At 42.0% G+C, this 24,234-nt stretch overlaps 1 protein-coding gene across 1 annotated transcript; it reads left to right on the forward strand.

Annotated features, from left to right (window-relative positions):
- Positions 1 to 470: 470 nt before the first annotated feature.
- Positions 471 to 18,159, forward strand: MINPP1 (multiple inositol-polyphosphate phosphatase 1; the record flags this gene model as incomplete). Its single annotated transcript, XM_010297087.1, has 4 exons — positions 471 to 659; positions 1,591 to 1,688; positions 3,472 to 3,605; positions 17,760 to 18,159. Coding segments are annotated over 4 exons (821 nt in total), but the record flags the coding sequence as incomplete, so codon positions are not given.
- Between the last annotated feature and the right edge of the window lie 6,075 nt (positions 18,160 to 24,234).

Raw genomic sequence — 24,234 nt, forward strand, 5'->3', positions numbered from 1 at the left:
CACCTGGGAGGGGCTGAGGGACCCGCACTGCTCCCAGAGGAGCTGAGGGACCCCCGGCGCTCCCTGAGGGAGTACCACACACTCCGGGGCGCTGAGGGAGCACCCCACGCTCCAGGGGGCTGAGGGACCCCCGGTGCTCCCTGAAGGATCTCCATACACCTCGGAGGGGCTGAGGGACCCCCAGTGCTTCCAGAGGAGCTGAGGGACCCCCGGTGCTCCCTGAGGGAGCCCCGCACACTCCGGGGGGCTGAGGGAGCCCTGCGCTGCCCTGGGGCTGTGGGAAGCCGTGAGGCCAGTCCCATATCTCCCACACCTGAGGGGGTCCGGCACCCCACGCCCCTCTCCGTTAGGGACACCGCCGTGGCAGGAGGACTGTCTCCAGGAGGGTGTCAGGGTGGTGGGGCCCCACTGCCCCTGGGCACAGCGATGCTTCCCGCGGCTGCATCCCTGAGGCCCGCCTTTGCTTTCAGAGGTGGAGGTTGAAGTTAACGATGCCTTGATGCGGTTTTTCGACCACTGCGCCAAGTTTGTCGCCTTGGTGGAAGACAACGAGGGGGCGATGTGCCAGGTGAATGCCTTCAAAGAGGGGCCGGAGATGAGGGAGGTCTTGGAGAAGGTGGCGCGTGCCTTGTGTTTGCCGGTGGAGGATCTGAACGCAGGTAATGAATGCCTGTTACGGGTGGCTTCGGCTCGAGTCTGGCTGAAAACAGCTTCCAAGATGCCGTGTAGTTATGCAGAGTAGGTAATTTAAAACACACTGTAAATTGGAGGCGCAGTCTCTAATTAAATGTGTGAGGCTATAAACATATATTGGTGCTGCAGTAGTGAATGCTTGTTAGTCAGGGGTCAGAAAGAAGGCAATGTTTGAAAGTATCTTTCCTGCAGATGAAATTAACTTTACCTTTGTTTGGAGGGATACAAATGTTTTACTCTTTTAATTCTCCTTTGTCAGGTAGGTGTAGCTTTTGTAAAACCTGTTACAATTCAAATGCACAAATAACCTGAGGAAAAGGTGGATCTCTATGTCCATATTGTAACTTCACTTGTCCAGAAGAGAAGTGCCAGGTTTCCCTGCGTGGTCAAGCGGTAGGAGAGCCCCCCAAATAGGTGTTGCTGTTGTTTTCAGCATGTACCCAAAGCCTCTATCCCAAAGTTGCAGCGTGCTGCTGTTCGGCTCAGCCACGAACGTGGAGGGTGAGTAGTGGTAGTCAAACACTGCTCTGCGTTGGACAGGCACACCTTCCGTGTATTGCCTCTTCTGTCCTTTGTGGTGATGAGGATGCACTGGTGATCGATGCCTGTATTGTGTACAGCAGCAGACGTGCAGCATTTGATGTGAAATGCTCTCCTTTTCCCCTCATAGCAATGTAATGTGAAAAGCTTGCAGTCTAAAATCTGGATTCTGCATGATAATTCTGTTGAAAGCTGTTTGTTTTCAGTGCTTGGGCTTTGGACTGGTGATTACTTATTGGATTACATTGTTTGCATTGCTAATTTGTAATTGCGTTTCATTTTAGAGGGAAGTTGTGAGAAAGTTGCTACTTGTGTGGCAGTGGTTTATCTTTTGCTTGTTTGTTGGATTCATTGCAGATCTTGTTCAAGTGGCTTTTCTCACCTGCTCGTATGAGTTGGCTATAAAAAATGTGACCTCCCCATGGTGTTCGCTCTTCAGTGAAGAAGATGCCAAGGTAGGTGCTAAATGGGAGAGGTATGTGAGAAGCCTTTAGATACAACTTTTGACTGTGCAAGGAATTAGAAGTTGTGTGCCCCTTATTCTTCAATCTAGTGAAGCACTTTGGTTTGCAAAGAGCACAGGATTAATCACGCAGCAAGACTTGAAATACCCTTTTTCATTCAGACTTAAATACTGGTGGAGTCTTGATTTGTCCTGACTAAAATAGTCTTTTCCTATTGTGCTTAATTCATATAATGCTTTTATTTCTGTAACATCAGAAATGCTCTGGACAGCTTTGTTTTGCATACAATAATCATATGATAAAATGCCTTGATTCCAGAGGTTATTAAATGAGGTCTTGTAGGTCCTCTAAAACTCTTCTTTTTTTAAATGGTTTTGGGGACCGTCAGATCTCTAAACCTAATGCCTGTTAATAAGATTGGTAGAACCCAGCTAAATGAGACTTAGGTTGGTTTCTCTACTTTGAGAAAGTACCTGATGTACCTTTTGAAGGGATCAAGAGAGATAGGGGTTAAGAGTGATGTTATTTAGTTGGCACACCAGAACGTTTTCAGTGGGGGCTCCCCAAGGCTCTCAAGGAAACTTTGCACCCCTGGGAGAGAGGGGAGGCCTCCACAGATAGGTGGTTAGCTGAAGGGTAGGCAATGGAGTTAGGAGTAAATGCTCTCCCCTCAGGGGAGGAGGGTCACTGTGGACTTCTGCTGAGACCTGTGCTGTTCAATATTCTTATAAATAACCTCAGCAGTGAAGGTGGGACAGCTTCCCAATTATCTGGGATTACTTGGGATAGTAAGAACGTGGGGTGTTGGGGAGGCTTTGCAGAGGGACCCTGTGAGAGTGGGTTACACAGCAATATGGTAGCAGATGGTGTTCGCTGCGAAGTGATGCGTGTGGAATAAGAAGTTGAAAGCTCATGTACGAGGTGGCCAACTCTCAGATCCGTTGGGCCACTGAGAAGTGAAATTCTGATGGCATAGATCCGGGAAAATGTTGGGTCAGCTACAGTAAAATTAATGAACAAAAATTAAAAACCCTACCTTAATGCTAGGAATTGTAAGAAAAGGAACAGAGAACAAGGAGAGCATCGTGTGCTCTGACGTAAATCCAAGGCACAGTTCTGTCTTTGAGATATGCACACATCTCTAGCATGTAGAAATAGACCAACTCTGTTAAAGGTATGGGATTACTTCCATCTGAAGAAGGATGAACTGAGCTAAGGATCTTTGACCTTTATAAGGCAAAATCAGAAATGCTAAAGAAGTGGTGGATAATGATTGTCTTGTCACGTGCAGTACCTAATGGGTACCCAATGAAGCTAGCAGCAGGCATGTCACAACAAACCGTTTGGGTTTTTTACACAGTGTGTAGCCAAGCTGCAGGAGACTGTTAAGGCTAAAATTTGATGTGTTCAGAGGAGAGATTGGGTTATTGTGGGAGAGAAGCCACTGAACTCTACTAAATTTGTAGAAAACCACCTTAGGGCTCAAAGCTGAAAATTCCTGGAGTCTGGAGAAGTGTGCCCACTGTTTTCCCTGGGCCCGATTACGAGCATGACTGGAGACAAGATGCTTAATTTGGTGTCTCTTTGGTCTGATCTGTTACGTCTGGTTTTATGCTCAAGTGGTTTGAACTGGAGCTTTGATGTTTGGGGTTGATTTTTGTGTGCCAAAAAATTGTTGCTTTTGTGTAGCATGTGGTAGCATCATTGCTCCAGGTTGTGGGTTTTTTATTTTCCCTTAGTGCAATAAAAAAACTTGTGAACTCCATAACTTTAGGTACTGGAATACCTGAATGACCTGAAGCAATACTGGAAGAGAGGATATGGCTACGACATCAATAGTCGCTCCAGCTGCATTTTATTCCAGGATATCTTCCAGCATTTGGACAAAGCGGTGGAAGAGAGCAAAAGGTAAATAGAAAGCTGTGGGACGATATTAGGCCATACAAGTGACTGTTAGTAGACTTGACGCTACAATAACCAGGTGTCTTCAAAGGACGGTGGTCTGATTAAGTGGTTCGTCTTCATTATAGCCATGATTTGACAAATCGTTTTGTGTCACTGGAAGAACAATAGTGTGGTGCTCCAGCTGCTGAGTTGTGCGATCCTCGAAACTGCCTTTATAGTGTCATGGATGTAACCAGGCCTATACTTCCTTAAAAATTAGAGATGAGATGCCTGTGCTGGTCTTGTCTGTTGTTTACTCCTGTGAGCTGGTATCAGTCAGCGGTTGTGATTCAGTATCTGTTTGGTATTGATCTTGTCTCATGTGAATTGGTATGATGGGGAGAAGCAAAATAGGAATGAAACTGGGATCTGTTGTGGTGTGGAGAAAACAAAGGTTTCAGTTACAGGTCGGGATGTTTGTATCGCAGAACTACCTGCCTTTGCTTTCATGTGCTTGTAATCTATTTTTTTTGAGAGCTGCTTTAGGCTTAAATGCAGTGCATTCATATGAGGGATTAATTTACAACCTGTGTGCATGCTCCTCATGCAAACTGAGGAATTATAAATTCATAGTTTAGTTCTCAGTCACATAAATTAATACCCTAGCAGGTAAGTGTGGGAATGTTTATAAACAAGTACACAAAGTCAAGGATATGATTGTAAGATTGTATAGATAGTGTGCCATTAAATACTTGATAGAAACTAATTTACAAGTAACTTTAACTTATAACCAGCAAATTCAGCTTTGGTGTTGATACATAAATGTTAGTTACATGTGGTGGATGGTCTTGCATTCCTAGCATCCATTTATTTTTATATTCAATATATTAAAGCAGATCTAGCTAACACCCAGCAGAATTATATTAATGGCGTTTACATTTCAGAAACAAAAGCATGGCTCATGGTTGTTTGAGGCTGTGTGTATTTTTTTTTTTAACATGATAACTTGTTGGAAACCTTTTTTCTTTTTAGTTGGCAGACTGGAATTAGAAGTAGCATTCACATTGGAGGAGCGATTAAGTTGATTATAGCAGGGAAGACAGCAAAGAAATTTTGCTCTTTTAAAAGTCTGCTGACTGAGGATCCAAGCTGGATGTTAACAGTGGTAGAAGAACTGTGTAGCAAGTCAGTTGAAGCATAATTCTCAAACACTGGGTTGGCTTTTTTGCTGTCCTTTAGTGTGGGATGCAGAGGGATATTCTGTGCTCATCACTGGAGCTCTGAGTGACGCAGGAATGTTGAGGTCGTGTTTAATACATGACATGGTTTCTTGAATCTACAAGTGGAGTTATCACTAGGTAAACAGTACAAGTACTGTTTATCTTAATTACTTTTGGGATTCAGCTGGAAAATCAGGCTGACATGTCTGGTTTTAACAGAGTATAGTCTTAGTACACGAGAAAGTAAATGTGTTGAAAATTTGCCTTTGAGATGTACATGAAGACTTTCCCAACACTTGCATCCAGATTAGTGCCTTGGTCCTGCGTTAGCGATTATGTGAGCCCAGGGAAGGGGGCTGTACAGGGTTGGAAATGAGAGCTGAGGATGGGAACGTATGGGACTCTGCAGCGTTGCGTGGCAGCGACGGTCAGCAGCCTTTCTGATTCTTACCTGTGCTGTGCACCAGCCAACACGAAGGAGGCAGCTCTGTTCATTTTGCCATGAACGGGTTAAAACCTGGCAGCTGCAAATGTGAAATAAGTTTGGCTTTGGGGAGGAGTTGCTGTGAATGAAATGTGGGCTGAAGGAAAGGGCTGGGATAGTGACCCTTCTACAGCCAAGCTGGCTGAAGAAATTGTGCTGCCAAATGATCACTCTGATGTCTGGTAACTTAAGGCATGTGTAGGAGCTGGTGATACCTCTCGCTTTGGTAGTGGTAGCATCAAAGCAGTGGTTATGCTAGATCACTGGTTAAATAAACTTCACTGCATCCTTTCCTCCGCCTACGAGAGAGCTAAATGAAAAACACATTAGGGCGCAGGTCATTAACACCCAGCTGTGAACAGGCACGCTGCTGTGATTGCCCCTGTCATGTCCTGTGTCTGTCTCTATGAACGGAGAAAGTAACAGCTGGGAAATGAGAAGATCAGGAAGAAGTGATGGTTGAACTTGATGATCCTAAAGGTCGTTTCCAACCTTAATGATTCTATGATTCTGTAAGTGCAGGTTAGCAGAAAAGCAGACAAGCAAGGCCCTGAAGACCTCTCTGTCCTGAAATCTGAAAAATAACTTCTAAGTGTAGGTTGACTGATGTAAGGAGAGTGATCAATTTTGTTTCATTTTAGTGTTATTTACTCTTTGAACAGTGACAGCCTTTCAGTCCTTAAAGTATATGCAGTGGTTGCAGCTGTGTGTCTCAATTGTGTATAAGATATCCCTGTGTGTTTGATAATAATAAAAGAAAAAAGCTGTATTTGAAAAAAAACCTATATCTGTGATTCTGATTTAATGAGAACTAGATCAGCAGTCGCTAAATTACAAGGTGGAGCAAGCTCTTTGGTGACCAGCAGGTGTTAGAGGCAGAGTATTAAAGGACCGAGATAACTTCATCCCGTCTTTCAGCTTTGGCTGCAGAAGTTCAGCTGCGATCTCTGGGGTTCCATGTTGTGTTGCAGCCACAGAGGGAAGCAGGTAGTGAGTTTATGTGTGCGTGTAAAGGATTGGGACCCTAAAAACCTTGCAAAATTCAAAGCTGGGTGAGCGGTCTGTTTAGTCTGCATCATCCTAAATGGGAACTCAAAAACTTCCCTTGTGCAAAAGGAGCGTGTCACTCCATCCCACAACGTAAGATGGCAGTCTTAAAGCACTGAAAACATGAGTGTAATACGACTCGGGTAGCCCGGTGCACTTAAGAATATGTGGAAATCTGGCACTGCGATGTATTGGGACAGCTTGTGTCTCGTGATCTAGAGAGCGGAGGTGCAGCTAATGCTTTCTCATCTAGGGCAAGAGACTTATCCTGGATCCAGTGGCAATAGGAGAGTACAGATGAAAACAAGAAACCATACAAATAAAAAAATATGCCTGTGTTAATAGCAGTAAAAAATGTTTTCTTGTGCCTATGTGTGTACATCAGTGGTTTTTTTTTATGGTATTGTGCAACTTCAAGGCAACGGGTTAAATACTTTTGCAGCAGTTTGTTATTCAGAAAATGAACCTTTGTGATGATGACATGTCTTTTAGAAGAATGTTGTAGAATGTAGAAGAATTTTAGGAAAAATTTCATTACGGAGAGAGTGGTCAAGCATTGGCACAGGCTGCCCAGGGAGGTGGTGGAGTCACCATCACTGGAAGTGTTCAAAAAACATGTGGGCGTGGCACTTCGGGACATGGTTTAGTGGGCATGGTGGTGTTGGGTTAATGGTTGGACTTGATGATCTTGAAAGTCTTTTCCAACTTTCCAGTGATCTGTGATTCTGTTGTTTCAATTTAGCAATATTTAACGTTGATTTATAACTGGCTGTTTGCTTTAAAAATTTAAAACCAACAAATTTACTTTTGGAGCATTATCGTTGCTCTAAGATCTCCTTTCTTTCTGGAAAGCTTAGACTGGGCTATTGAGCAGTAGAAAGGGGAGCATTTCTGTTCCAGCAAGAAGCTGAGGGATCTGGATTATCTGTTCTGCTCCAGGCTTGGCAATGCAGAACAGTTTTGGCAATGCTGCATTTTTGTAGCATACTTTAAGTATTTATATTCAATAGCTCTGCCCTGCTTTCATTCCCAGTTACAGCTGAATTAAGAAGAGAAACTTTTGCTTTTATTGCAGCCCTGTTTGTTCCATTAAGTGATTCTTGACCTTGCAATCGTGATTGCTCAATGAACTTAGTTGCCTTGTTAAACCTCACTGTTCTTTCTTCTGGGGAAATAACTTCTGCTGATGAGTTTATCCTTAAGAAAATGAAGAAGGCGGTAATAAATACCTGTTGCTAATTAGTCCCACCTTCAATTTGCAGTGTGAAAGTTTCACGTGGTTTTAGGATCTTTCATCATGTGAATTCCAAGAGAATTTCTGGCTTAAACTAGCAGTAGTCTCCTCTGTGTAGGTCTTGCTGTACAGCAAGATGGTTTTGAAGGCTGTGAAAGAGATTTTCACTGTATGATTGCTCTGGTCAGCTGTCCCCATCCAGACGGCTGGTGGAGAGATGTTGGAATATCTATTCAGAAACTTGGGGGTGATGTTGAATTTATTGATAGTTGTAGCAGTGACCACTGTTAGCACACCCATGCATGGACCCTCTTCTTCTGCACCCTCAGTAGCAATGAAGTATAAATGTCTAATAAAGGCTAATTCTTCATTAGAAAGCATCTACTCCTTGAGACCTTACCACAGTCCCAATGTGCCCTTCAGGACCACATTTCTCCATACCTTCTTACCAGTCTGTAAGGAAGTGTCATGGTCACATTTCTAGGGACCAGTTGGGGGCCAGGACTTGTCTCTTCCATACAGATTTTCTTAATTACAAAAAAAAAAAAAAAAAAAATTGAGTTGAATATAAAATTAAACCAGGTGATTTGTTGTACTGAAATGGCATGCTTGGGCAGTTTTGTATCACAAGAGTTGAATATAAAATTAAACCAGGTGATTTGTTGTACTGAAATGGCATGCTTGGGCAGTTGTCTTCATCCATAAATAACTTTATTTTTGTGAAGACGAAAGAATTGAATTTTTCCCATGCCTTCCTGCTGTGGATAGTTGCATAGCCTGACTCTGTATTTTCTATGTGGCAAAGAATGGGGAAATGCTCTTCACTAAACTGTTGGGTTTTCTCTCCACTGGAGCCTAGGGCTTGCTAAAAGTGTTCCTGCTCTTCATTGTATTGCTAAAACTGCCAGTTAGCAATGCATATGTGCACGTTCGCTTGCTGTTGTGCTACTATGGAGGAATTCTTGAAAGGCTACTTTTACCAGTCAGCATTTGTTTAAACAGTTAGAAAGTGTCCAATTTCCCAAAGCTGTGGTATTTAGAGAAGCTTCAACATCAGGATGTAGAGGAGCAATCAGTGAGTATCACCTGTGTTCAGAAGAAGCATTGAGTTCTCTGTGGCTCATGTGGGCTATGGCTAGTGACCAAAACCTGTTATGACTGGGTTTTTAATCCCATCTGGTGGAAAACCTATGGTTTCCTACCATCATCCCCCATGGTGCTGATGGTAGGAATGACCTCAGACTTGATGGGTCTCCACCCCTCCCCAAGAAGCACATCTGGCCTGTGTGTTGCAGGGGACTGCCAGCTCAACCCCGTTGCTCACTGGCTTCTCGCCTCCTTGGGAGACTTGGGAGGAGAAAGGGGAAACGCTGTGGTTGCAGGAGGAAGCCCCTGTTGCTGCAGCGTAGGGTATGGATCTGCAGGAAAACTGTACATAGAAGGGATAAAGATGTGCATTGCTTCTCAGCTTCAGGTTTCTCTGAGATGCCCAGGTGAGCCTTACATCTGGGATCTGGGAGAGCTGTTCTGTCAACAGGAACTGGGTGTGTTGATGAGAAATCCATGTATTTTGGTAGTTAATGCAATATGAAGCTGGTAATCTTATTAAAAACAAAAACCCCCAAAATCAAACGTTAACAGCTACATACTTGGGCAGGGGTGAATTTGAATTTTCAAATTCAAATTTGTTGAACATTGGTTCAACAAACCACATGTGGTTTGTGGCACACTTTATGGATATTGGCTATTCATTAAGGCTGTTGTGTAGTTTTTTCTTCTAGCTTCAAATACCTAACAAGTTTGCCTTTCTTGCTCATGAAAGAGAGTATGAAATACCTGTTATTACTGGTACTGTCCGAATGGATTACCGTAAGGCTCTTGAAATCGGGAAGTATGCATTGTGCAGCCATCTCAATATTTAAAGCATGTGGCTAACGATTGAAAATATGAACCTAGCTGCACATACACATTGCAAAATATTTGGTGGTTTCCTCTGAGAGTAAGCAAGTTCAAGGTATTTTTTAAAAAAAAAATTTATTTTTAATTTGAACGCAGTTCAAGATCAAGTGAAGGTGATCTTTGTAGTTATACCAGGCTAAGCCATAAGGTAAACAGCTTGCTTTGCCAATTTATTTGTAGCTTTTATTTTTCCATGTAATTTGCCTTTCCCTTTGCAGGTCAGTTCGCAACACAGTTGATAACCTTTCTGTAGTCATTTAGTGCTGTGCCCTGATCGCTCCTTTCGAGTCATAGTTCCAATACAAAAGAATTCAATATATGATGCAAAAATAATTAACTGTTCAAAACTTTTTTTGGTAGTACGTGCAAAGGGAAGAGAGAAAAAAGCTTCCACGTATGCAGTGGAAGTGATATAGCGGGATTTAAAAAAACCCTCAGATCCAAATTGTTTGGTCATTTCTTGTAATAATACTCTTTGGTTGCTGCTGGGATCCCATGTTTGCAGAGTGCAGGTTCTTGGCTCTGGGTGCATCAGTCGTTTCAGGATGTCCTGCGTCCCATGGTGGGAGTTGTCAACCAGTGTGTTCGATCACCCGCCCAGTAGCAGAGCAGCTCCAGAGGAGAACCGAGGCTGTGATACGTAGAGATGTAACTTACATTATTCGAAGGGCAGGGCAGTTTGTGGCCAGAAGCGTGCTACATGGGCTTACTTGGAGGTGTGAAGCGGCGCGGGCAGAGCCAGGTCGGACGTGTTGGTGCTGTGCTCCCTGGAGGGTCCATTTCTCAGAGAGCATGGAGGTGTGGGTGACCCTGTGTGGCTCTGTATGGGGCCACGTCAGGGTTGTCCCCACTGTGTCCCCTGGCTCTTTGGGACACTGGGAGAGCCTGTGACGAAAGCTTCTGGACTAAGTGCTTGCCACCTCATCTGCTAATTGCATAGTGATATATAACTTATAAAAAAAAAATAAAATTGCCTGACTTTAGTGTATCTGTTCAGGGAGGAGAACAGGTGGTGTGCGTGAGATGGGTAAACTGATACCTGTAGTAAGATGTTAATGTATTGACAGAACAACGTGCCAGCTGTACAGGTCAATAGATCACACAGTTTACATTAGTATACCTGAAAAATATGCAGGCCTTGACTTCATTTCCAGGAAACCAGAGACATGGGATGACTTCTGCCAATGAACGGTAAATGTTTCAAACTGTATTGTTATGGTTGGTTTTGATAGCTCCATCTTTGAAATATGTTGATTAAAGGGTGCTTTTGGTGAAACCAGGTAGAGACATGAGATTCTCCATAGGTCCTTGTAGCACGTTCAGCAGCATCCCTGTGTCTGCATTTCGGAATTGTGTGTGTTTGCCGGCTTCTTTCAGATACCTGCGCAGTCCAGGGGACCTCCTCTGGGAATGTGTCTTTTCATCCATCTGCCTAGAACTAGATGCTTAAAGTGTTGCTTGTTCCTCTCAAACCTCCCAGAACATACTTGATCTCACGTTAATTACCTAATACTTGCTTGCTCAGGATTGCTCTGAAAAGATGTCTCATCAACTTTTATGGAGTCATGTCCTTTTATCTAAGGAATTAAAAAACCAAGCAAAACAATACCTAGGCAACTAACACACAAATGAGCTGATCGAAACAATTTCACCTTGGGCAGGAAGGGTTTGACATGTGGCGTGATCCTCTTGATTTGGTTTTGGCTCGTCATGATGGTTCAACATTTAGCATCAGCACGATGCTGCTGCAGTAACACGTTTAATCTCTGAGGTCTATAAGAGTGGGAGAGGTGGGATCATTCAGAAAAGAACCTTTGGAACTGCAGAAGCTCTGAAGTGAAATGCAATGAAGCCTAGTTAGCTTTGGGTGATTAACTCCTGCAGGACTAGATAAGAGCTATTGCCTTTTAATCAGGGTTTTAAATGAGTTTTGCATAGTCTTGTCAGCTGTTCAAGTTTGCTTTTGCCAATAGTGAGCTCATCTATGTCCTTGTTGGCGAAGAAGAAAATTTTTACCTTGTCAGTATTTGTGGTGGTATTGTGTTGTGTTGGTACTGATTCTGGAAACGAATGAGCACAGCTGTCTTCTGTTCTACTATTCAAGGTGGAAGTTTTGACACATGAGCACTTAATACTGTTTGACAGATTTTTACTTTTTTTCCCCCTTCTTCTCACTGGTGATAACACTCTGAGCAACACCACTGTTAAGTATTTCTGCTGCTCTCCGAGTCCCACCGCTGCCACTGCATTCCTTGATCTTTGCCGTTTCCTTGTGTAGATCTAGGGGTTCTTCAGCTGTTTTTTTTCCAGAAATAAATCACAGGGGGAGGTGGGAGGGATGGAGAATTCATCCCATAGATGAAAGTGGAGGGTTTTGAGTCCATTGTCCTGGCTTTCGTATTGGGGAGAAGAAAGACAGAACGCTTGCTTGTTTAACAGTTGTTAAAACTTACCTCTTTGAAGCTGCTGGAGGGATTTTTACATGAGGTTTGAAGGTTGGCTGGTTAAGCTTTGCTGTAGGAAATGTTTCTTTTTATCCCAGTATCTCCCTGGGAGTTGCGTTATCTCTAGCTGAAAGTCACATTGGTGCTTAGGTATTAAACTTTGTCTAAAGGAAGGTTCACTTCTTCTATACCTAAAGTGATATATTGGTAGTCATAGAGTAGGAACGATCTACTGTTGAGGATGGGTGAGCTGATGCAGAAGATGCAGCGTTAAACCTGAGTCTGCTGAGATTAAGGAGAACTAGAATTTGCCTGAATGATAAATCCTATGTCCATAGGTGCCTTTTTTTTCCCCACGGTGAGACTTAGCTTTTGGGGTTGTGCTGATGAATTGTTCAGCAACTTACTCATTTTCAGCTGTGGGGAGATTTACTTAGAGGGTTACAGCATGGGTGGTTCAGCAGGGGGAGTAGGCACATCTCTTCAGTGAACCCTGCTCATGTTCTGCCTACTGACAGTCACTTCTGCCTGTTTGGAAGTGCCCCATAAAATGGATATGAAACCAATCACCAGCAATCACTTTCAGGCAAGCTCTTAATGTTTTATGGCAAAGTTTTATGCACAGTCTCTTCATCTCCCTTTCAAGTTGGAAATGAGATTTTTTTTTTCCCCTGCTGATCAGTGTGCTTTCCCAAGTCATTTACGACTAAATAAAAATGAGGAAAAAAGAAGTGAATTGAAGTACCATTAGCAGTTGCCAGACTATGATGTTGAGAACTTCCATGCTTCCACGTGATGCTGAGTCATTAATCAATTGTAAAGAAGATTGTGTGGAAACCTCAGGCCTTCCATTTAATATTTTATTAGCCTGTGCTACTGTTCGGAATTTATCAGTGTTTTGTGGATTATGCTTTGCGTTCCTGTCTTTATCAGAAATGTAGGGGCAGTAGTAACCTTTGCCTGTATACATGCTCTGAAGAGGCAATCTTCTGTGATTTCCCTGTAATTAAAAATATTACTGTTGCTGTTTTAACCTTGATGGTGATTTTTATGTTCATTATTAGATGATAGGTAACCGCATCTGAACTGGAGTCATGACCCCAGAGACTGAACAGGGAGTGCTTGAGTAGTCTTAGAAATCAGATATCCAGCGCTGGCGAGAAACTGAGTATACTGTGATAAAGAGGCTATTGAAAACTCAGGATTGTATCGTATAAGGAAACGATACAATTCTAATCCTTGTTAAAATAATACAGTGGGATAGCTGTGAGTGGGAGAGGTTTGTTTTGTCTCCCAAGGTGGTTTGTCAGCATGAGGATTTCATGAGACTAAAGCAGGTGAAATAATAACTCAAGTTACAGTGAGAATGAGCGCCTTGTTCATTCCATCTTTTTGTCTTCATGAGATGTTCCTTCCTTGTTCTGTTAAACTTCTGTCTGTGTGTATATGCTATAATCTGTTTCCTGTTTTTGAAATATACGTCATTCTGGGTGTTTTTAGACTAAGTAGTTAAACATATTTTTTGTGATTTACTTCCATTTCAAAATTCCTGCTAGCATCATATGGAAAGTAAAGCCAAACCTTGCTGTAAAGCCAGTATGTTACTTTTTTTTTTTTCTTAGCATCCCTGAAACCTTGTTTTTTGGAGGGGTGGGTGTGTGAAATCCACTCCCTGTGGAGTGAATAATGCCTATATAACACTTGTTTTGGAGACTTCAGCAGCATATTTGCATTACTAGCTTCCTTGCCTAGTAAACTGTAAAATGACAGACTACCACGTTTGGAAGCAGGCATGTGTATAAGGGCGTGCAGCTGGGACGAACTGAAGACGTGCTGAGTTGCTAGAGTGGGGTGACACTCCCCCAAGAGTGCTAAAAGAACTTGAGTGAAATAACCGAAATAATAGCTGGTGCGTGTTGGTTTCAGCCAGAAAGCTTGTGGAGGCTGGCAGGTGTGATGATTTAAAAACAAATAATTAAATAAAGGAAAAATGCAAAAAGCAGCTCCAGTAGAGAATCAGAATTACGGTCTAGTAGAAATAACGATTGGGACTAGTATTGGTAAGCACCTTGATGAATATGATGTACCAGAGAAGTGTCAGTATAGCTCTTGGAAAGAAAAGCGTAGTTCTTGGAGCTCTTGGGAAGGATCAGCAAGCGCACAGATAGGGTGACCTGGAAGACACAGTCATGATTTCCAAACAGGTTTCCTTATCAAAAGAAATCAAGCAGCCGGGGTTAAGAGGGGAGGTCCTTACATGGGTAAAAAAACGAATAAAAATACAAAAAATGGAGGGTAGGGGTAGCTGGCTGATTTTCCTAGCAGAGACAGGTCACTAGTGGAGAGACATCTGCAATCATCTGGGCTGCTCAGCATGTTGTAAATGACTGTGAAAAAGAGGTGAGAAGTTAAGTGGCATTGCAAATGCAGCACTTTTGTTCAAGGTAAATAAGATAAATTGTGTCTACTAGGAGGAATGTAAAAGGACCTTGTGAGACTAACTGGGCTTGAAAATTGCAGATCTGTGAAGTAATCCACCTGGTAAAAATGATCTTATTGTCATCTGTCAGGTAGAATCTGGGATAACTCAGCTCAGGAGTTGACTTCTGAGGTTGTTATAGTTGTCTGCAAGTATCTCAAACTTCTGTAAGCTAACTAGAAAAGGTATTAAATGCTGTGAATTAAGAAAATGGAGAGCATCAATGGGTGCAGCATGGATTTACGATGTAGTTTACTGTCTTGAGTATTGTGCATTTCTAATATTCTGATCTAAAAGGATATTTGGAAAAACTGTGCAATGACTAAAGTAGGATTTCTCAACTTGGAAAGAATGTTATTGCAAAGTTGTAAGTAGAAAGGATTAAATGGTACCAATAGAAAAAAATAAGCAGTGTGTGAAGCTGTGCAACTCGTTGCCAAAGGGTGTTGTGCATGCTAGAAACATACGTGGGTTTAAGGAGAGATTTGACCAAGGAAAGATTCATTGAGAGGTCCTACATTACATAGAAGCCACATTGGCTCAGGAGACCTCTGAGCTGGAAATTGTAGGAGGTCAAAGGAATAGCCTTCTGTCTTCTGTAGGCATATGTTTTTTTGCTGCTGTTCCTGTTTGTTGACTGACAGAAGGGATGTGACTGTGTCCTAAAACCTGAGGATACTTCCCTGAAAGTGTGTGTGGAGGGGGAGGATAGAAATGAACTAGTCAAGTGAGAAAGAGGAGGGAACAAAGAATGGAAGGGGAAGGGAAGAGAAAGGGGTTGAAGGATCCAAAAACTTTACAATTTTAAAATGAAGGAAGGGGTCATAAGTAACAGGAGGAGAAATGTAGGCAGAACCAGTGATTTTGGAGGAGCTGGAAGAATGTACACCTCTTGGTGCAGCAAAGGCATGGATGGAAAAAAATGTAGCATCCTCCATACAGAACCTTTCTGTGGTTTTAATGCTTCTTTTGAACAGGAAACAGAGGCAGGTTTCTGATAGTTGTGGTTTTTTTTTTTTTTTTTAAGTGATGTTTTGCCTAAGGGGAGAGTGTGTGCATGTATGTGCATACAAGTCTAAGGAGTATAGTCAGAAGAGCTGGAGGCTCACCAGGGAGCAGAGCAGTGCAAGGTGTGTTTCAGACTGCACAAACACCATGGCCACATCGAGCTGGCCGTACAGAGCCCATCCTGTGCCTGTACTGAATTCCTGCTTATCTGATCAAAGTTCGAATCTACAGACAGGTCCCTCAGTTAACCATTTTTTCAGTTGCTTCAGACTTCGGGTTCAAGCGGAGGAAACGCCTCTTTTTCAGGCCAATCAAGATGTGTCTTACCTGTGGGTGGACTTTACTGGTAGCTGGAGTGTTGCCAAACATCACTTCTTGTCTCATGAAAGCTAAGCATCTATTTACATGTTCTAGAACAAGTGACCTGGGCTTCCCACTTGGAGGTGGTCCCAAAAAGCCATCATACTTCTCTGGAGCAAGGGACAGATTTTCGTCTTGGCTGATGCTTCTTGGTGCAGCAAGCCAACTCTTACCTTTCCTCTGGTTGAACAATGTGTCACCTTTTGTTGCACAAACTGTCTTCGTTTTAGGCTTTGTTCCTGGTGTGAACCAGTGGCTTCATTTGCTCACCTGTGTGCTGAGGGAGTATAATCTTTCTGACTAGTTGATATTCTTGAGAATTAGTAATAGCAGTAGTCCTGCTTATAATTTGGCTAATAAAATGCAGAGGGACAACTGGTTTCCTCCAACAGCTGGATCACTGTCTTCAGACCAAACTTTGGTGAATGCTGATGTACCTTCTAGACAGCAGAACTGTATTATAGGGGAGAAAAAATAAAAAGGCAGTATTTTGCTATCAAAGCATGATTCTTATTCGCAGTTAAAAGCATTGGTGGTCATAGATGTAGGCAAGCAACACTGCTTGAAATCCTGCACTGGTGGTATGCAGGGAGGGAAGCAGTTGGTGTGTTAAATCAGTAATTTGTTTGCCTGTGTAGGCAATGATGTGGTTGTAGTTAGGTCAGAGGGTAGTAAGGGATTACTGTAGTTTCCTAATGTGGCAATAAGTTTGTACTTAGACTTAGTTTTCATCTTAAAACTGAATGGTCACTGTCCTTTATTATGGCAGTTGGAAAAGGTTTTTGATCTTCAAATCTGGCAAAATTAATGCTGAAAACTTTAAAACTTTGCAGGTCTAAAATGATGATAATGTGGGGGCTTCTCTTCGCTGCACTTTGGATTAATTTAGGCAGAAGCTCGTTAAAAAGACTTCTAAAAATTCTGTGTCATTTGAAGTATTTAGAATAGCTAAAGAAAAGCGGTGTGTTTTAATAATAAACCATTGATTTTTGTGAAGTGGATTGTGTCCTGGGTGATCTCACTTAATAGTTCGTTATGCTTTGTCATTCAGGTACTTTTTGCATCTTTCAGGGAGCAACAAAAAAAGAATTACTAATTCTAATCAATTCTATTAAGCACAGCTCAGCATCCTGGGAAAAGCTGTTCTATTTTAGCTGTAGGTTTGTACTAAAGAAAATCTGTGAAACTTGTAGTAAAAATTTTATTTGGTTTAAAAAAAACCCCAACAGCAAAAAAAAAAAGTCTCAGGGAGTTTTTCCAAACACAGCCCATGATGGGAGAATGTCTATACATATTTGCAATGGATCTGCATTACAGAAATTATGAGTTACTGCGATGTCCTTGAGCCTTCCCACATGCTGACAGTGGAAGGGGATGCTGTCGCGTCTGATGAAGGGCTTGATTTGGTTTGGATGTTAACAAAGCCTTGCAGCTGTCTTGGGGATTTGTTGTCCTCCTTTCAAATTCCTGATGGGAGCAGGCAATGCTATTTAAAAGCCTTATATTTAATCCAAACCCAGTATATTAACTGTAGCGTGGTCACTGGATCCTCCCACACCTGGAAACCTGTGACCAGGTTCACACAGGGAGCCTGAGAGATGTACTGAGTGTATGGATGCACACCGTTAATCTGTTTCTCGCTTTTGTTTACCATATTTATGTTAGGCTCTAGCTGTAGCCTAACCACACTTACTACAACTTCTTACATTATGTGTAAGAGCCAATACCTTAAATTGGGACAAAATTTAGGAAGCTCAGATGCTTTAAAAAAAGTCTGTAACATACTGAAATTCCCAACAAGCAGATTTTTATCAGGCATTGGAGTAGAACAAGTTCAAAGTCTACTTCTTTAAGCCTTTGTTGCTGACAGCTGTGCAATATGTTGGTATGTTTGTTTTAAAGCACAGGCTCTTGCTCATCCTCTGCGCTTTTTTCTTTTTTAGTTCAAAACCCATTTCTTCACCTCTGATTGTACAAGTTGGACATGCAGAGACACTTCAGCCACTGCTTGCCCTTATGGGTTTCTTCAAAGATGATGAACCGCTGAAGGCAAACAATTACGTCAGGCAAATGCATCGGAAATTTCGCAGTGGCCGGATTGTGCCTTATGCAGCCAACCTGGTATTTGTGCTTTACCACTGTGATGAAGTGAAATCCTCTGAAGAAGAGTATCAAGTGCAGATGCTGTTGAATGAAAAACTGATGTCGTTTCAGCACTCGAATGAAACAGTCTCTACGTACGCGGACCTCAAGGACTATTACAAGGACATCCTGGAAAACTGCCACTTCAAAGAAGAGTGTGAATTAGCAAAAGTTAATATTACCGCTGTCGATGAACTTTGAGGGAATGAAGCGGAGTGGGTGTTCTGCAAAATGATCTCGGTTCTGTTTGACAGATGTTGTGAACAAGCACTTTTGATTTGCTGCTGCTGTGACTTTCTAAACTTGCAGATTTGATGGGTTATCTCAGTTAGCTCAATGCACTGTTTATTTATTACATAAGCAGAATTACAAAAACAAATGCTGTAACAGGGATGTTGCTGAGCGTTTGTAACAAATAACGTGACGCAAGATGAAACGTACCTCTATGCTTATATGTACAAATAAGTAATTTCATTGGTCATTCCTCTTATGAGTGTGCCGTAGAAGGATTTAAGAGCTGGGGCAACTTCTATTTTATTGGAGCTGAAGGTGGTTGGACTGATTCAGTATTTCTTTGTGCTGCCTGTTTTGCTAGCTACTGTTTCGCTATGGCAGGCATGAATTCAAACCTGTGAGCTTTTTTGCTCCTTGTCCTGAGCCTCTAGGAAGGAGAGGGTACATAGTCTTTCTTCACCGCTTCCCAACATCTGCCTGGACAGCACCATGCAAACATCTCTTTCTTGGGCATTTAAAGCAGGAGGAGTTGCGGTGTTCCTGCATGCATTATCTGCCTGAAAAAGGTCCAGGATTTAAAATTCTTAAAGTCATCATCAACCCATACCACATAGCAAGTTAGTCTCCAGGGTAAGTAAATGATCTTTAAAAAGGAGTTAAAAAAAAAAAAAAGTGAGGGAGCGGGAAGTAGCCACTCTTCCTTTAAGGTGCTCTGGGAGATGCAGCAGTTCTTTAAGTAATCTGGTTTGTCCTTTGACTTGACACCATCAATTTCTTGTGTTAAGTGTTTGGGCTAGGGCATGCATGTTAGGCTTTGCTACAAGAGTGAACATCTTGGTCCAGTTCAGGTGCTGACAGTTTTCCTAGCAGCTCTAGTTGGAAGAGACTCTGCAGGTCTCCAGTCCAGCCTCCTGCTTGAAATGGGATTGCTGCTAGCTCTAAATCCAGGCAGGTTTTGGACTGTAAAAAGTGTCTGGCTGAGACTTGACTTCTGTTAGCTTTAAGGCACCAAATGTGGTGTCGCTTACGTAGGCCTTATGCATTTGATGTGCTGCCTTGTTTGTGAGATGAAGCTGGTTTTAAAGAAATGGATTGTGTACAAGTACCGGTGATCTTTTAAAGCAGCTGCATTTAAAGTAGGTTCACTTGCTACAGAAAATTGGAAAGTATTTTAGAGCTCTGCAGCATGGCAGAAAAAAGAAGAAAAAGAAGATAATTGTCCAGAAATGTCTGAAATGCAGTGCCAGATAAAAATTCCTTCATTGCCCAGAAGGGAATGGCAGTGTGAACAAGTAGTTCCAAAGCAAATGAGGGTGTGGATTTATGGTGCTGGTAGCTCCTGAAGCGTGTACTCACTCCCTGTGCGTACTCCAGAGCTCACCTTGTAAAGTGAGGCGTAGTTTGCTGTGTTTACTGGGGAGGGGGTGAAAAGGTTGGTATGAGCGATTACCAGAGTATCAGGTGCAATAGAAACATTTGCCTCAGGGTAACTTCTCTTTGTAGCCTCATCTTCAGAACTGGGAACTTAACTGCTGCAAAACCAGAAAGCCAAACTGCCTCAAAGTTGGGGACTTAAACTTAGAGTATTTTTTAATTTTTATTTTTCTTGAGAACTTAGGCTTCTGTCACTTTTATCTTGTTTTTTAATACGGCTTGTGTAAAAGCACTTAAGGTTTATATACCTGTAAGTTAAGGACCAACCGAAACCCTGTTTTTTACTGTTATACTCTGAGTTAAGGGCTCTCCCCTACACTGAGACGTAGGACCCATTAGTACACTGATTTCTGTGGAGACCGTGGTTCTGATCACTGAAGATATTGATTAAGACTGGTGGATATTTCAGCATTCATGTCATGGTGAAATACTGTGTGAGCTCTGCAGATCTTTTTCTGAAACTGTTGAAATGGTTAGGGAGGAGTATCAATGCTGAATCAAATATAGGCATATAGGTCAGGGTTAATTGTCAGCACCAGCATACGACTTTTACTGCTTTATCAACTTTGCATGCCTGCCTCTTTTTTTTTTTTTAACATGATCCTATCTTGAGACTAAGTCAACTGATCATAAATACTGTGACAGATGCCTGTTACGAACTTTATTGCAACATTTGAGGCAAGCTACAAAGAAATGAACCTTTGTGTAAAGGCAGTTAAGTTTGGTAAATAAAAGATACAAAGGTGAGAAAATCCACCTTTGAACAAATATTTTTTTTTTTCCCCGTGAGTCAGTCATCCTGTGACGATTCATGACTTGAGCAGAAGGGATGAAAGCCTGACCATTGGAGATGAATGGAGGACTTCAGTTTGTCAGAAATATAATGACTTTAAGCCATCATGTTTGTTTAAAAGATACTTCCTTCCTTATGGAGGAGGAATACGTTGCACTTGACTGCTTTTTTGATCATGTGCCAGATGAGGTGGAAGAAGCAAAAAAATTCTTTCTACCGTGAAGTATCATTTACTTCTGCATTGCCAAGTTGATTGTATGCTTCTGTGCAAAGGGCTTCAAGGATGACTCTTCAGAGCCTGTTTCCTATTTTGCCTTGGAGTACAGGTCCATCATACCTCCAGCATAACAGATATATCTTCAGTGGCTGCCAGCAATTAACTGAAAAGGCAAATGTGCTGTTTGGTTTCTGACAGGTTTTTAAAGGATGCACTGACTCACTCCTTTGGCAGAATTAGAGCTTGAATGTGGAAACTGTGCACAATTGTAGCAATAGAAGTGTTTGGGTGTGTAAATGTTCTAGGTGCTTGTTCATGTGACTGATTCTTGCCATTAGGCAGGTGACTTCAGTTATGACCCTTTTGTTTAGTAAATACATAAATTTGTTTATATACTAAAAAGGAAAACTAAAATGGATCAAAATATTTCCATAAAGTTGGGCACTAGCTCAGTGAGCAGGATTTGAACAGGCTGCCGTATCTCATGGTGTTATAGATGACCACATCCTGAAAGTCCTGCAAAAAAAATAATGCTTTCTCTTCCTTCATGTGGCTCTGGACAAAACAACTCATCTCATTCTGTAACTTCTCTCCCACTGGAAGCTTTCATTGATGAAAAATAACAACAGTGTTCCTGGATGCTGGCCTTAACAAAATAAAATACATTTAAAATGTACTTAAATGCCTAAAGCTTAACTAATCTTTTCCACCTAGTAAGTACTGTTGCTGTAATTCTGGTTAGCATTGAGCTGTCAAATCGCTGGACGCAATGTGAATTTGTAATAATATGGTACTAACTGGATGAATTTTGAGAACTTGTTTTGGATTTTTAGTGCTGTGAAATAAAACTGCACGCTTTCTTCGTATCTTTTATGAGCAGTAATGATGAGATGATCTTTAGTATCATGGCTGTGTTCTGCTTTGAAATACATTTGGTAGGTTGCTATTACTTGCATTGGTGTCTCTGATTATTCTCAGTCGTCAAGCTGCTTGGTGATTAATATAAAATGCCTTAATTAGGTTTTTATACTCTCACATTTTGAGGTTAAGTGAAAATTTACTCTTGTTTCCAGGAGCCTGGGGTTTAAAAACAGCAATAGCTTCCTGACAAGGTGTTTGCAGATACTACTACAGTATGTAAAATGTCTGGAAATGTCCTGCGTTTTGGAGTGAGGGTTACACACACACATTTTTGTGCAGCCCAGAATCTGCCGCAGTGTTATTTTTCTAAACGGTGTCAATCTCTTGAGAGAATGATAATGTTGATTTGTTAAAGAATTAGAAACATACATAATACAATACTTTCTAAGCTGTCATTTCTTGCAGGTATTTAGCAATACAGCCTCGTTATTGAGTATCCATTAGCTACTAAGTTTATTAATTCTCTGATTACCTGTACATAAAAAATTAAGCTTTGCCTGCAGTGTGCTCATGTGCTGAGGATGCACTGCTTTTTTAAGTGTGCTGGGACTGGACTGGCATCATCTTTGATCAAGGCTGTTTCTTCCTTTTCAGAAGGGTTAGTCTGTAAGACAGTTTGAAATAAACAAAGCAGCATCAATTGTTTTCTAAAACAAACACACACCCCCCTCCCAGACTGTATAGTTACAGGAAAAGGAGTGAAACGTCTGTAAAATTAAGCTACCAAACCCATGTATAACCGTCTAGGGGAAGAACATGACCACCACCATCCCCTCCCCTCCCCTTTTTTTTAGGTGCATAATGTATTAAATGGTCATTTTGTTAGTTGCCTAACTTTTAACTAAATAGTTATAGTCTATATAGCTATAGTTATATTATTTAACTAAATAGTTATAGACTAGTTCTGATCGTCAAAGTAATTTCAAACCTGGCCATCCTAAGGACTGACCATACTGGATTGGAGAGAAGCTCTCTTGTGTCCTCCACAGTCTCTGAAGGGTAGTCAGTTATGGGCCAGCAGAAGAAGAATGATACACAAATGCCACCAGAAGCATTGGTAAGCCCACCAAAGAGTGGTGCCGGGAGCGGGTGAGCCAGGGAGAGCTCGTAACTTCAAAATTTCTGGGGAGATTCCCCCCCCCGCCCTTCCTCCTATGAATTTGTTGTCTTGATGCCAGACGCGCTTTCGTCATCCGTGTCATTGTGTCTTGGTGAGGCCATGATTTGCTTTTGTGCATGGTGTAGTGGGCTTCTGTGTTTTAAAAGTCCTTTTTTTTGTGTGTTGCTTTGTCTGATGGGTGTGTGGGTGCGTTTTGTCTTTGATACGCTGCCACCTTCAAATTCGTCTTCATCATGGAGACTCAGCAACTCCTGTTTATCCAGCTCAGCTGATGAGTGCTGTTTTTCTGCCTGGTTTCTCAGGATTTGTGGTTCCCGTAAGTAGAAAACTATTTCTAAATTGCTTTGTTTCTGGTGTTGATGAAGTTTTTGAAGAGGGTTTCATTGACTCTGAAATACATGCCAGGTCAGAGCCTAGGTTCTGCTTCCAGATCTGATAGAGGCAGATGTTTGTAAAGGCTGTATGGCTTTTTTCCGCTCCCTTGTTTGCTTCCAGAAGTGGAAAATGAAGATTATATATAGATTAACCTGCATTTGCAGCTTTTTTTTTTCCTACTTACTTCAATACTTTAAAAATTTTTTACTTAAGACAGGGGAGGTGGGGAGGTTCAGGCTGACAGCATGTGGCCTTTATGGTGGTGGATTTATTTTTTTTTTTTTTAAACAATTTCTTTGAAAACAGGTTTAAAGCAAGCATTGTTTTTCTGACATTCTGTTGAAAGGTTTCAGCACACCTCTTACTGTGTTTTATTAACAAAACCCAAATAATTGGTGCTCAGGGAAGGGACTATTGTTGAAGGACTAGGATAGAAAGAGCTAGCGGAATTATTGTTATTATTAAATTATTATTACATTTTATTTATTTATTTATTTAGGGATCAGAAAACCTCTGCAGACGTTTCCCACACTCGTGACCTGTAGCTCTCAAACGCTTCACTGGATGCGATAACAAATCCTGAACCCCTTACAGAAACAGAAGGTGCCCAGCTGACCCTGGGAAGCAAAGTATGCACCCCAGAAAGAGGAACCAGGTTGGATCAGGTCCTTTCGGCTGGTGACCTCTGGCTTTGGTAGGATGTGGTGCCTAAGCAAACACGTAGGGATAGAGCAAACACGTCCCTATATGCTCCCGATTACCGGCCACTTGTGACTACAGGGTTTTTTTGAGTTAAGGAAGGTGGGTTTGTGTTTAGCTTTATACATAGCTCTTAATGAATTTCTCTTCCACTCGGTTCTCCTGTTGCTTTCCGAACCCAAAGGCTTAGATTGCGACGTGGCGGATGCTGGAGCTCAGCTGTAGGCTTCATGAAGGTTCAGCTCCTTTCGTTTCATTTGAGCCTGTCACCTGCTAGACGGGAAATTCAGTCACGTTTCTAGGAGCCGTGATTTTAAAACCAGTAATAGCTTTCTGACATACTCAGCTGGGTTAGTTACCATATGCAAATGCTAAAGCTTGGCATGTACTCTGGAGCAGTTCAGTCATTTTGTGTGATACAGATCTTGTTTCAGTACGGTGTTTTCCTGAACACCAGCCGTTCATCTTGATTCCTTGGAGCAG

The sequence above is a fragment of the Phaethon lepturus genome, unplaced genomic scaffold (assembly GCF_000687285.1).
Source record: "Phaethon lepturus isolate BGI_N335 unplaced genomic scaffold, ASM68728v1 scaffold1791, whole genome shotgun sequence".
NCBI classification, from domain to species: Eukaryota; Metazoa; Chordata; class Aves; order Phaethontiformes; family Phaethontidae; genus Phaethon; species Phaethon lepturus.